Genomic DNA, 15,224 nt, shown 5'->3' with positions numbered 1-15,224 from the left:
GGGTTTGACCTGATGTTAGTTGCACAGTTGACCACAAAATCTCATGATTAATACCAACTGTAAATCTGAAGGTGTGTGATCAGATGTCATTGAGCAGATGATGGCTCCTGATACAGACTGCTTCCTGTTGTGTTAAGGTCAAATTTAATCCATTTTCAAGTTTAGATGTGTGAAGCATCTGATAAAAACAAGACTTCATTACATCCTCAGCAATGGCCTACAGAACACAATAAAGCACATTAAAAAAAAAAATCTGCACAGTAACTTGGTGGTTAGCACTTTCACCTTCTAGCTAGAAGATCCTAGCTTTCCCATGGTAGTTCTACATGGAGTTTGCATGTTCTCCCTGTACATGTGTGGGTTTTCTCTGCTCCCCCCACAGTCCGAAATATGCTGAGATGTAAATGTGAGTGTGTTTGTTTGTCTCTATATGTAGCCCTGTGACAGACTATTACCTGTTCAGGTGTTCCCTGCCTTCACCCTCAGTCAGCTGGGATAGACTCCAGGCCCCCACGACTCTGATGAGGATTACGCAGTGCATACATAGATAATGGATGGATGGATTTATTGTTACTACAAAAACACTATAAAATATCATGATACCTTTTTTATGTCCATGTTGCCCACCCCTAAAAACACACATGATACATCCATAAAAGTAGTCTCTATTGATGAACTGAATCTATACACTACAACCTTAAACACACAGAGTTGTAAACAAACATTTCCTTGTAAAGACCGTGTATGTCATGGTGGTCTTCAGTTTCTAGTGACTCCTGTAGCTCTTAATTTTCTATGATGGAATAACTGAAACACAAATACTCTTATCAACAAAAACACTCATGCATTTTGGTTCTTCAGTAGATTTATTAAAGGTCTTCTGGAAATATGCCAAAATTTACTGGGTCAAGAATATACATATAGCAATTGTAATATTTAATATCTAATTACCCTATTAACTGCTGCTTATTTAGATCTCCCTTAGCTATTTTAACCTCAGTGAAGTGTGATTGGCTTTCTTCAGGAAGCTTGTGGTTGCATTTTTGACCACTTCTCTTGACAGAATTGGTGCAGTTCAGCTAATGTTGCTGACTCACTCACACAGACTTGTTTCTTCTCACAGTCCACAGGTTTCAATCAGGACTTGGGGGAGGCCAATCTAAAACCTTCACTGTAGCCTAATTTAGCCATTTCTTTACCTCTTTTGAAGTGAGTGTTTGGGGTCATTGTCTTGTTGGAACACCTTCTGCTGATGGTTTTAGTTTTTTCCTGAAGAATATGGAGATAATCCTCCTTCTTCATAAAACACCAATTCTACTGGCAGTTAAACCGACACACAGCATAATACTACCGCCACCATGCTTGATGGTAGGTATTGGGGTTCTTGGCGTTAAAGGCCTCACCTCTCACCTTTTTATCTAGATTAGACACAGCGAATAAGTCCAAAACTGAGAAAGTTTTTATCTTCACAACTCATTTTACAATCATGTTTGCGCAATAATGCTGACTGGAAATCACAAGAGTACTTTATTTTCAATGACTGCAGTTTTTTTTAAACTTGTGTCAGTGCTTAAAGGTGTATTCACTTTAGCTGCATTTAGTTTGCCCTTTTTGGGCCTGGATTATCAATATAGTCTTTTTTATTATTCTTTTTTTAATATGTATATATCTTTCTTGCAAGTAAATGCAATCCCTTTCAACTGAATAATGCAATTACTGTGAGGTGATACAATGCAATACTGTAAACTGATCAGACTGATGGTTTAGTGCATTTTATTGTGAAAACTAAATACAATGGAAGTTCAGTCAGTGACAGAACAGCTTAATTATTTATGCAAACACCATTTGGAGTTTGTTATTAGCCTGTTAGATATTAAACATTGCCTGAAATATGCATTTAACTTCAACGTTCAAACAAAAAGTTAAGATGGTTTGAAGAATGAAAATGATGGAAATATTTCCTCCCACACTGTCCATGTGTGTTTGTGTGTGTTTCTTGTGCATGTACAAATATTTGACCATGCTTTCACATGGCAGTCATAATCCAGATGGTACTGTTTGCCGTACTTCCACATCAAATTTCCCTGTTTCCTTCCCCAAATGTCCATTCATATGCATGTGCCCAGACACTGACAGCCAGCCATGCCTCGTGCCTCGCTCTCTGTGCAGCATACATTGCGAGTTCATGTTGTGTAACACATGCCCATTCTGCTGTCAGGTTGGCCGTGGCTGTGGTGTGTACATGTGTCTGAGTGTGCATCAGATCTGAATTAACTGCCAAAACTTCGGCCAAAGCAAATTTCAAATTTCAAATTAATGCCTTGTCAGAGCATGTGAAGAGGCACTGTGTAAACTGGCAAGGGTCATTGTTTCTGGCCCAGCATGCTAATTGTTTCTTTAATGTACAAAATTAAAGGTTCGCTGGCAAAAAAGACACTCATTTACACATTGTAAGCATCACTGCAGATGTGTAAACCAAGTTTAGTAGTACTTAGCAATGAGTACTTTGCTTGACTTTTGGAATGTTTTTGGGAGAAACAGAGAGTGAAAGGTTAAAAGAGTGTGTTAATTTATCTAGAAAATGGGACGATATGTTGATGTAAGAAACACAGCTAAGGTGCTATTTACAATTGCATTGTCCTCAGTGAATATTTTAGATGTCAAAATGGCAGGCCTCCTAACAAGCTGTTCTCTCCATAAAACCCAACTGAGTGCCCCTGTTCACTTTGCACATGCCCAGACTGCAAGTGCTGGTTTCCTGCCAAGCTTAACTCTGTGACAAGAGCTGAGTGAAGAACATGACTGGCCTGTAGACCCAATCTGCATCCTTGTAAATGTATGAATGTTTCTTCTCCCGAAATTAGAACTGAACATTTTTGAGAACTATATCAGCTCAAATGTAGTATAACTGGCTTCCATTTATAATATGTGAAATACATTGTTCATCTAAATAACCTTTTAATAGCATATCCACAGTCATGCTGGCAGCTGAGGCGGTATTTTGGCACAGCTGTGTCTGCGTTAAATACGAGTAGGAATCTGAAACATGCTCATGATGACATCAGCAGCATGCTGTTGTAAAGAAGGAGAAATGTTAAGTGTCGCCATTCTTACTTTAGCTCGTAAATATAATAACATTTTTAAATAATGACTAAATACACAGTGCAGTGTAGGCTGATGAGCTGTCATAAGTCTAATAGATATTTGACTAAAGGGCAAATTAAATGTTTGATCCGATGATATCGCTAGAGAAGGTTAAACAATCATCAAAATGACTATTGTTCAGTCTGGGGAGGAGTGGTCATAAACTTGTGTGTCAAATTTCATAGCCATGTCACTTGCTGAGAACAAAGAATGTCAGTACAAAATCTTCCAATCCTGTCAAGTATATATATTACCATTCAAAAGTTTGTGGTCACTTAGAAATGTCTTTTTTTAAAAAGAAGAAGAAGAAGAAGATGATGATCATCTTCAATGAAAATAAAATGAATGATAAATCCAATGTAGACATAGTTAATGTGGTAAATGACTATTCTAGCTGTAAACAGCTGATTTTTAATGGAATATCTCCATAGGGGTACAGAGGAACATTTCCAGCAACCATCACTCCTGTGTTCTAATGCTACATTGTGTTAGCTAAAGGTGTTGAAAGGCTCATTGATGATTAGAAAACCCTTGTGCAGTTATGTTAGCACATGGATAAAAGTGTGAGTTTTCATGGAAAACATGAATTTGTCTGAGTGACCCCAAACTTTTGAATGGTAATGTATGTACATATTTAACTGCATCAGTAAAAACTCGGGATGAGACCACAAGTCATGAAATCTCCACAGTTATAACCATCCATTCTGTGCACACCATGGAAATTTGTGCAAAAGTTCACGGCAATCCATTCCGTAGTTGTTGAAGTATTTCACAAAACAGTGCATGTCACTCTGATGGTTGTGCCACTGGGACAATCACAGGATCAGTCAGTATTATTATTTTCTCAGCACCGTGACTTTTCACAGCGCTGTATTCATCCTCCTTCCATGAGGACGACTCTTTGGATTTACTTGCATGCTGTGATTCACTGTCAGTTAGATTCATGGCTTGGTTGGTTAGGAAATTAAAACAGATCAAACACTAAGGCCTCCAGTGGGTGCTCACAATAAAGCTAAACTCAACAAAGCTCATTAATATATTTTTATATTTTGCTATTTTAGTTTTTTTAAGGCATTTTGATTGACTTCTTGCATACAATAGAACTCCTTATCCAATGGATACATTACCACAAACTCTGCAGGGCACATTCATGCTCCCCAGTTCAATATCCCCTCTGAATTATTGATCGTATGGAAAAGCATTGGTTCTTTCTGTGCTACTCATTGTGTTGCTACTTGTATTGCAATATGTATTCCATTAAATATGGCAAAAAGATAGTAAGTTCAAAATATACATTGGCATTCAAAAGTTTGGGGTCACCCAGACAAAAATTTACACTTTTATCCATGTGCTAACATAATTGTTCAAGGGTTTTCTAATCATCAATGAGCCTTTCAACACCATTAGCTAGCACAATGTAGCATTAGAACACAGGAGTGATGGTTGCTGGAAATGTTCCTCTGTACCCCTATGGAGATATTCCATTAAAAATCAGCTGTTTACAGCTAGAATAGTCATTTACCACATTAACAATGTCTACACTGGATTTATCATTCATTTCATGTTATCTTCATTGAAAAAATGCTTTCTTTCCAAAAAAGCACATTTATAAGTGACTCCAAACTTTTGAACGGTAGTGTATATTTTGTTAAATTTCTAGGCTCTTAAAATAATTACTGACTGTACAACTATGGGTCAGAACACAATGCAGCCTAGTGGCTAACTTTTCCCACTGTGCTGAAAGTGATGCAGATCCAATGCAACGATTCAGCTACCTTAGGTTTGTTTGTTGCACTTAGTACATTTCAAATGAGTGTATTTTTGTCTCTCTCGTTCTCCCCTCTCACTCTCTTCCCTTTCATAATCTTTTGTAGAAGCCGGGGATGGATGTCGCTGATGGTTATGTGACATTTGTTCGTCATTCCCAGGACATGCTGCGGGAGAAGGTCAATGAGGAGGTGTACATAGAAAGACTATTTGATGTAAGTAAGCCACAGCACATCCTCCTCCTTTAAATGGAGCACTGACCTGTCAGATTCATGTGCTAACTGATACAAACGTGACCTTTAATCTCTGTGGAAGGCAAACAACCGCAGTTTTGCCATTGTCAGACAGTTTTAACAGGATTTTCTTTTAACAGTTTGAGTTGAATTCAACATTCTTTTGATATTTTTCCCTTCCTAATAACTGATTTTCAAAAATAATGTACAATAACATCATGATCATACCAACCAAAATGAAATTGTTCAGATATATTTTAGTACATTTTGACTCAATCTTTATTATTGCATTTCTCCTGTATGTCTTGTCTGTCATTCTGCCAACATGAGGGGCGATTTATGTTGTTGAATCTTTGCAAGTCACTTTGTGGAGCTGATTATACGAACGCATCAGAGTCCTTCTCCATAGCTAGCAAACTGTGATAAGCTAAAGCCGTAATCAACTTGCGGTTTGCTGCCATTATGTGAGAGGAAGTCAAATAACACCAAAACAATCAGTAAATCTCTAAGCCTGGCCGCTGAGCCTCCTCTTAGGTCAGACCAGAGGATCTCTCCCCAAAATGTGCTGAAAAAAATCCCTACTAATGAGTTACAGTTTGAGCTGAGGCTCTGTGCAGATCCATCTCTACCTATTTTGATTCATTTATTTTTGGTATATTTCTACGGTGCAGTCCATTGTCTCTTGGTGTTTATTTGCAATATTCACTGAACTTGAAGAAAGATTTTTTGAGTTTGTTTCTGAGTCAGCAAACAACAGTAAATCTACCAAAAGTGCAGCACAAAACATTGCCTTGTTAAATGGGTTACTTTCATGTTTGCAGACAGCCACCCACCACAGATTTTGTCCACATTGTTTTTCTGGATTTAGGCCAGGTCGTCTCATTAGCTGCTTTAAAAGTAGCAAGAAATCTCTAAGGATAGGAGAGTGTGGAGGATTGTTGAAATAATGCTGCCTGTGCTTTTGACTGAGAACTTTTCTTCAACTACCAAATATTATTTTATATTACATATTATACAAATAGAAAAGATGAAAAGACATAATTATTTAAATAACTGCATAATGGAGGAGACGGAGACTGCTGTCAGAAAGAGCAATCGCTGATCTAAAAGCAAACCTATGCACGGCAATTACATAAAACAGAGCAAAATATGAAAGCAGCCATTCAGCATTGGAAAATAAAAAAAAACATCCTGTGCATGCAAGTCAGATAACTGACCACAAAAACAGACTGCTGTGTGACACTCACTGCTGGGATGGACCGCGCTTGAAATTCTCGTGGATATGATGAATATTAACTGTTCATGTTATTCCTGCATTTGTGAAGCTGCACAATACAGAACACAACAAGGTTTCCTAGAACTTATATCTTCATTCTCTCTGCATAAGTAGCAGAGTAAATAAATCGATCATGAGAAAGAATGTATCCGGATCTGTCTTTCAATCCCACTCAGCTACATCGTGTCCTTGGGGATGCCCTACTCTGCAGTAAGGATCCTGCCTGTAATTTAGTGTAATCTTTCATCTCCAAGTGAACACAAACATGTTTTCTTTCACTCAGAATCTTTGCCAAAATTAAGTCCTTGGCAAACTTGACGGTCATCTCCTGTAGGTCCTGTTCTCCTCTCGTTAGACTTTTGGAATTTGCTTTATCCAGGGATCAGACAGAAGGCAGTCTACTTTCAGCTAATCCAAAGCACTTCCCAGTTGTTCTGTGATTTAGTTCATTTGTTTTTCTTTTGTTCTATTTTATCTGACGAATATACACTGAAAGATAGTTGTTGTTAACTGCTCCAACCAGTCAACAAACACAAGCAGAGAGCTGATCAGACGAGTTACAGACAAATCCTGAGGTCAGTCATAAATGTACATACCCTGAGGTTGAAGTTATTCAAGCTAATTTTGATAAGACTTACACAGATTTTATCTCACCAAGAAATAGTTTTGGCAGGTTAATTAGAACATCTACTTTATGCATTTATGACAAATACTTACTAACCGTGAACCCGCTAGGAATGTGATGGCACAAACTAAAGCTGAAATAAAAGATAAATATGTAATAAAAATTTAATCCACGAATATTCTGACATATATTCTGTCAGTTCTGCCTGAAGACAGAGGCTGTTTGCTAGGATTAAGTGTCATTCAATTTTAAAACTTGAGTGTAAATGCATTTGGTTTATGTAGAGTGTGTAAACTTCTTACATCCACTGTAATCTTTTTTGCTATCATGCCATTGTCCATCCTACCCTCATCCGGCCATCCTCCACCCCCCTCATCCCCACTCTCACTCCAACCGGTTGAGGCAGACAGCCGCCTTCCCTGAGCCTAGTTCTGAGTTCATTTCTTCCCAGTTAAAATTTTTTTGTTGGTTTATTCCCACTGTCACCAGCTTTGGATTGTTGGGTTCTCTGTTTAGCATTTATACGGTCTTCACCTTCCAATGTTAAACACTATGAGATGACAAATGTTGTGAATTAGAGCAATATAAATAAAATCAAATTGAATTGAACAATCTAAATAAGCTGTTGGCTTGTTGACAGCATGCCTGACCAAACCATCAGCCATTGTTGTAGTAGTGTCACAGATCTCAGCAGCAAACATAATCAACAACAAAGGAAACCAAAACTACAAAATAAGAGTCGAATTGAAACAAACCACGGGTCTTGGGGGGCTGGAGTCTGTCCCAGCTGACTGAGGGTGAAGGCAGGAAACACCTGGACAGGAAGCAGTCTATCACGGAGACAAACAATCACCCTCACATTCACACCTGTGGACAATTACAAGTTACCAATTAAAGGTCCTGTCACACTCTAGCGTATAGAGCCAGCGTATGAGGAACGTATCGAATATTTCGAAAAATTGTTTATACGCACAACTTTTCAACGTATGAGGTCGATTTTCGGTTAATGACCGTTAGAGTAACATGAGCCTAGCGTACCGTCAGCGTATGAGTAGCGTATGAGTAGCGTACGCATAGCGTATGTGATGTGATGTGTATTTGAGTTGGACGTATACCGATGTATGAGTAACGTATATCAGCGTACCTCCGACGTATGAGAAACGTATGCGGAACGTCAGCCTAACATATGAGGAGTGTACACAGCTGGTGATGTTGGGACCAACCCTGTCCAGCAGTTCATCATACATTTCTGGAGGCATGCGTAGGAAGTGCCTGAAGGCTCTCTGATCTTCATTTCTCAATTCAACCATAAGCTGGTCATAAAGGCCAAATTGACGCCGCCTTCCAATCCAAGGTTTCACCCATATTGCACGTCTCATGCTCCGTCTTCTTCTTCTGTGTCTAGCATACTCAACTGCCAACTGTAACAAATCTTGGTGATGTTGCAGCACAGCAACCTCCATCTCTGAACTGCTGGTACAAACTGATACAGATTTGGAAATGTGAGACTTTATATACGCCCCATACGCTGGAAATACGCATGTAATACGCATGGGATAAGTTGGCTGTATGCTCAGAACATGTTAGGCATAAGTTGAGTATGTTAGACTGTCGTTAGAACTACCATCATAACGTTAGCCATTCGTTAGACACACGTCAGACACACGTTCATTATACGCTCCTCTAACGCTAGGTTTCCTGACCCACTCAATTTCAACGTATAAGAACCGTACTCGACGTATGAGTAACGTACCTTCAGCGTACCTCTAGTGTGTTCAGCGTATGAGGAACATATGAGGAGCGTAAAATTCATGCGTTGGCATACGCTGAAAATTTTTGTGCATGTTCAAAAAAATTTTTGGGCCGTCAGCGTACATCAGCGTACACCGACGTACCCCAGCGTACTAGAAACATATTCCAGCGTACCCCTAGCGTGTTTCAGCGTATGTCAGCGTATGCCCAAAAAGTCCATATGTTCCTCATACGCTGGCTCTATACGCTAGAGTGTGACAGCGCCTTAACCTCAGCATATTTCTGGACTGTGGGAGGAAGCTGGAGAACCAGGAGAAAACCCACACAGACACAGTGAGAACATACAAACTCCATGCAGAAAGATCCCGGGAAGGTGGGGATGTGAACCGGGGGTCTTCTAGCTGCAAGGAGAAAGTGCTAACCACCAAGCCACTGTGCATGATACATTATTTTTGCTTTTCATAAAGGCAGATGAGCAAAACACAGACAAATAAAAATGAGGTGGAGACCTCTTAATCAAGTCATCCAGTTTGTGCAGTCTGATGTGACTGTCACCTCCTCATCCTGACTGTGTTTGTGCTCATGGCTGCAGACTCAAGTGTAGGCGTGTATACAGTTGCATCTATCTGTCCATGGCATTGTGTTGAATCGATGCCTTGAGGTGTATTCTGCCTCCTATCGTCTCCCTCTCTGTTTGTCCTGACAGAGGGTGACAGAGAGGTGTCTTGTGCTGGATGTTTGCTGTTTGTTGTTGCAGCTTGACCCGTTGCTTTGCCATGTATCCTCTTATCCTCCACAAGAGCGTTTCTGCTGGGATTTGTCTCAGCCAGGCTCGTCTTTGTTGTCATTCCACATCAGTTCTCCCTGCAGCACCACCGAGGCCAATGAAGGTGTCTGTGCTTTCTCTCTGCAGCTCTGTTGTGCTTTTCTTGTCACTTCCCCCTTTTATCTATTTCTCTCGCTCTCTTTTTCTCTCTCCTTCTTTCTCCCCTTTTTATCTGAGTAAGGATGGCGGCACACAGGACGGACTATTGGAGAATATACACTACTGTTCAAAAGTTTGGGGTCACTTAGAAATGTCCGCATTTTTGAAAGAAAGCCGTTTTTTTCAATGAAGATAACATGAAATGAATTATAAATCCAGTGTAGGCATAGTTAATGTGGTAAATGACTGTTCTAGCTGTAAACGGCTGATTTTTAATGGAATATCTCTATAGGGGTACAGAGGAACATTTCCAGCAACCATCACTCCTGTGTTCTAATGCTACATTGTGTTAGCTAATGGTGCTGAAAGGCTCATTGATGATTAGAAAACCCTTATGCAATTATGTTAGCATGTGAGTATAAATGTGAGTTTTCATGAAACACATGAAATTGTCTGGGTGACCCCAAACTTTTAAACATATTACTTATTTATTACTTATTACTTAATTTTTTAATTTTATGCATTCAGCAACTGGGAGCCAGTGAATCTATCTGAACAGCAGGGTGACATGCTGTTTTTGGCTGGTTGAAATCCAGACTTGCTGCTGCATTCTGGATCATCTGCAGAGGTCTGACCATGCATGTGGAGAGGCCTGCCAGTAAGGAGTTGTCTACATGAGTAGGAGTTGGAGTAATGGAGTAATGTCCACCCGAATACCAGGACCCAATGACCATGAGATGATCAATGTCACTGATAGTGGGTTGAATGTTGGGGTTATTCAGTGTATATGAAACTTCATCCCATTAATAAATCACATTCTAAATCAGTCACAAGGATATGAGGTCAGCTTAATGTGCTAAATAAATCCAAACTGACTCACCCCCGATGTGAAAAGAACATAATGACAAAGAAACAAGACAGAACAGAACAGCAACAAGAAAAACAAAGGCAGTAAGGTACATATTATTGTCACTGCACAATTAATATTGAACATATCACATAGAATACTAGTTGCATTTCATGTATATACAGGGGGCTTGTTTGTTTGTTGGTTTATTTCTTTCCAAATTTAGAACTCCATTAACTCAGAGGAGTACAGGTTTCATTGGTTGGATCAGGTTTAAGCTCTGACCCTAAATTACAAGACAGACAAACGTTAGAGAGAAATACCCTGTTTCCATGGAGACGGGGGATATTTATTGCAGGTTAACTGACAGGCACAGTCAGGTTCTATAATCAGTCATAACTACCAGAGAGCTAATCAGGTCGTGTATGTTTACATGGAGTGTCAAGACCCTCAGTGGTCATTTAGGACGTTTGCCAAAGTTTGGTTCAGGGATAGAAAACTGTACTTTTTTGTCACTTCTGTTAATGATACATCAGGTAATATATTGGTAATTGTGTTTGGACACAGGAAGATACTTAAAACTGGAGCTTATTTGACTTAATGGTTTGCTGATAAATTTTCATAGTGTTTGATGGTGGTGGGGCCTGGGACATTTTAATCTATTCTTTTTTTCCCCCAGAAATATATTTTAATGCCATCCTAATAGCTTTTCTTTAAGTCATGGTTGTTCTGTGAATATAGTCTAAGAAAGAAAACTTCAACTTCACCTTTATTATTTGTCTCTTGAGGGGCAATTTGTTATGCAGCAGTTACACAAGTGTTGACAATAAAATAAACAATAAAAACAATAAAACAAAAAACTATTAAATTAAATGTTTAACAAATGTGGAAAAAAACACAACAAAGCCAATACGATATCACACAAAACACAAGATAGACAAGAAGATGAGCAGCAATCTTGGTCGTTTATTCAGGTGTAGTTCAGTGCAAAACAGTCACTTAGTCAGCAGCAGTAAGACAGAATAAAGTAAAGCAAAAACAGGATAAAGTGCAGCACAACACGTGATAAAGGACAGCAGCAAAAAACAGTGCAATACCTCCTCCTCTTCTCCGTGTTTATAGCTTAGATGGAAGTAGGCACGAAGGAGAACTTGTACTTGTCTTTTGTGGCCTGGGGTAGTGGAGGCCGGAGGGGAGCAACTTCTAATCCCGATTAAGAGGATGAGCAGCATCCATAAGAACAGACTATGCTTTCCTTTTAACATCCATCCATCCTCTATACACCGCTTTATCCTCACTAGGGTCATGGGGGGTGCTGGAGTCTATCCCAGCTGACTCGGGTGAAGGCAGGGGACACCCTGGACAGGTCACCAGTCTGTCACAGGGCTACATATACAGACACATAGTCACACTCACATTCACACCTACGGGCAATTTAGAGTGATGAATTAACCTCAGCATGTTTTTGGACTGTGGGAGGAAGCCGGAGTACCCGGAGAAAACCCACACATGCACAGGGAGAACATGCAAACTCCATGCAGAAAGGTCCTGTGAAAGCCGGGACGCAAACAGGGACCTTCTTGCTGCAAGGTGAAAGTGCTAACCACTAGACCACTGTGCAGCCCTCCTTTTAACTTGTGTATTAAAAATATCTTCAAGACTGTTGAAAGAGACCCTAATGTTTGTCATGGCTTCATTCAAACATAACCATGACACTGACAGAGGCAGATATCTGTCATTTATGCAAGATTAGACAAAACATCAAGAGATGTATAATTCATAATAATACAACAATAAACTCAGATGGATCCTGATGCTTCAGATATTTAATAGATTCAGTGGAAGGACTTCTTTGAACAGCTGGAAATAACAAAATAAATGTCAACTCCTGTTAACATTTTGTCAAAACCTGGAGGACATTTGTGATTGGTGATCCTTTGTTTAATTCACAGTAAGGTTTTATTTTTTACACACATTTCATTCTGTAACAGATGTGAAATTGATGAGCAAAGTGACTGATAAAGGTATTTTGTGATTTCATAGCAAACTTTGTCTATTGATTCCTGTGTTGTATTTGGACCAATATTAGAACTGAAATGTGGAGGAAAAAAAGTCCTCCGTGAACTTCTTCACACACCTCAAAGTATGTCCAGTTACCATTCAGACTTGTTAAAAGTTGTATTGAAATTCTACTAGGCTCAACCCCTGCAAATGAGTGATTTAACCCAGCGAAGCAGCACCCCAGCATGTGTGCGCATGTACAACAGTTTGAGGGGTGTTGTGTTGCCTTCGTAAAATAAGGTCAGCATGGATTCCCCCTAGCTTTGCTTTGTTTGGTGACCCTCCCCTCCCTTCTTGGTGTACTTTATCTCTCTGTTTTGCCCTCCACCCCCCCAAAGAGGATTACAAATGTTCTCCCATACACACTCACAACAGGGCAGCTCCTACTACTTTTTGGCTTGTTGTTCCTTTCCTAAAACTGCGTATAGTTAGTCGTGCTTTTGCAAAGTCTGTAGTTTTGAAGCGAGGTTCACACTGTTACTGTCAGGTTCTTCAGGTGCTTTTTTACAAGAAGTTTGCATTGGTGTGAGATTACAAGTTCCACCTTTAAGCAAAACAAATTAGTTTAAGAATTTTAAATTATTCTTTTTCTTTAAACAAAGGAACAAACACTGGCAGGTGTAAAAAGAGTAAGAAAAGAAAGCAAATATAGTTATTGGAAAACAGTTTTCACTCATCTACATATTATCCATTTTTCTTTATGATGATTACAAAGACATTTTATGATGTTTTGTTGACCTGGGAGGACGCTTTTTTATGTCTTTTAACAAGATTAAAGTCCTTCAGTTGGCCATAGTGTAGAATGAAAAGAACTCCATTAAGCATCAGAAAGCTTTCATAAAGAGATTACAGTTCAAATCACATCAATACATCAAGTCTTTTGAGTGTGTTTAATTTCACACATTCCCACCAAAACTGAAGATGAATAGCAACTTTTACTTGGTCTGGTTACAGTCACTTCAATAGAACTGAAACATAATAAAAATTTTTAAATGAATCAAGCTGAATAGAATAGAAAGAATATTATTCCCTCTTTTAATAAATCAAAAGGGTTGGAGATGAAGCACTGGCTTAATGGAGGCATGTTGCATGTAGCTCAAGATTCCTACAAATGTCTGGCTAAGATTTCTTCCAGAGACATCAAGTCTAAGGTTGTATGTCACTTTAATTGGCATTTTGACACGCATTTATCCCATGATCAGTATTAGGCATGGTACACAGATTATTTTACAATGGCCTCTCAATTTTTAAATATATCAACACTCACAATTTGCCGTCAAATGTGACAGCAGACAGAGCCATATGTGGTCTAATCATGACAGACTAGAAAGAATGATAATCTGAGAACATTAGTTACTGTTAATACCCGTGTTCTGACATGGATTGGTGAGTAGGGGGGATGTTGGTGGAGGACATTTTAATTGATGTTTCCCCCACTTCTTTGACCAATCACAAGGAGGAAAAAGAATTCTATCCAGTTGATTTTTTAAAGTGTAGAATGTGTTGTTTTTAGGTGTTGAAATACAATTTATTTTATGCCATTTTATTGACCACAATCCTGACCAGCAATCCAATCATGAATTTCATTTCATATTCTATATTTTGCTTCTGTGAAAATTGTTCTGATGGCAGGTGTCTGTGGCAACATGATTAAGCTTGCTTGGAAATCCCCTGCAGAGTAATGGCTGTCGTAAAGTTGCTTTATTCTCTGACCTGTGGCTGCTGCAAGTCATATCCATGTTAGGCACATACTGCACATCTGTCAGTGTTTTGCCTTTAAACTGATACATTATTCACCTTTGCTAAAAACTTAATTACTTTGGAAAACATTATCCAGAGTGTGTACATTTCACAATTTTACTTTTGCATTGAGGTGTGGAAAGAAGCAAAATGCACAAACAGTAGTTGTGCCATTCAGTGGCGGCTGGTGAAAAATATTCTCGGTGGGGCTGTGCCATATCAAGTCAGTTTCAGTAACCATCCCGATACAACTGAACAGAAACGGCAGGGTATCAGTGCTCTGTGAAATAATAATTATTTAATGCCAATATGAATAACTTGAGGCATTTTTGCACAAAACATGAACAACATATTGCGTAACCACAATTTTGGCAATAAATTATCTATACAGCTGAGCACATGAAACAGCACATTAGTGTTGAATTGACCACTCAAGTATTATGTTAAGTGTTAAGTATATTAAGAATTTAATACTAGAACAGAAAAAAACTGTACAGTAATTTATGATAAAGCTAAATGTTACTAACTGATCAGAACTGCAACAATTAAGTGATTTTTTTCAATTAGCAGACAAAGAAAAATAAAATCTGCAACAATTTTGATGATTTCAACATTTCAGTGAACAAGCCAGAAAATGATGAGCAGATTACATAAGCAAACACATACTATTTAGACAAAATATCCAAAAATTACTAAGTGCAATACATTGCTGGATGATGTGCTAAAGTCAGCTTCATACAAAGAAAAATCTGGTCCAGGGAATAAATGTGTGTGTATACAGACAGACAGTACTCTTCTGTTCAAGATTACTTTGCATGAATATGAAACAGGCCTGGACAAAAATGATGGTACCC

At 38.8% G+C, this 15,224-nt stretch overlaps 1 protein-coding gene across 2 annotated transcripts in view; it reads left to right on the top strand.

Annotated features, from left to right (window-relative positions):
• The window catches only part of cadpsa (Ca2+-dependent activator protein for secretion a), a 224,584-nt gene that overhangs the window by 173,915 nt on the left and 35,445 nt on the right, over positions 1–15,224 (top strand). For both annotated transcript variants that reach the window (XM_051947997.1, XM_051947996.1), the window contains one exon: positions 5,019–5,126. In XM_051947997.1, coding sequence (XP_051803957.1) covers positions 5,019–5,126 — 108 coding nt within the window. The remainder of the gene's footprint in view (positions 1–5,018; positions 5,127–15,224) is intronic.

Source organism: Acanthochromis polyacanthus, chromosome 5, assembly GCF_021347895.1.
Source record: "Acanthochromis polyacanthus isolate Apoly-LR-REF ecotype Palm Island chromosome 5, KAUST_Apoly_ChrSc, whole genome shotgun sequence".
Lineage (NCBI taxonomy): Eukaryota > Metazoa > Chordata > Actinopteri > Pomacentridae > Acanthochromis > Acanthochromis polyacanthus.
Note: the sequence above shows the minus strand (reverse complement) of the source record. Positions and strands in the feature narration are given on the sequence as shown.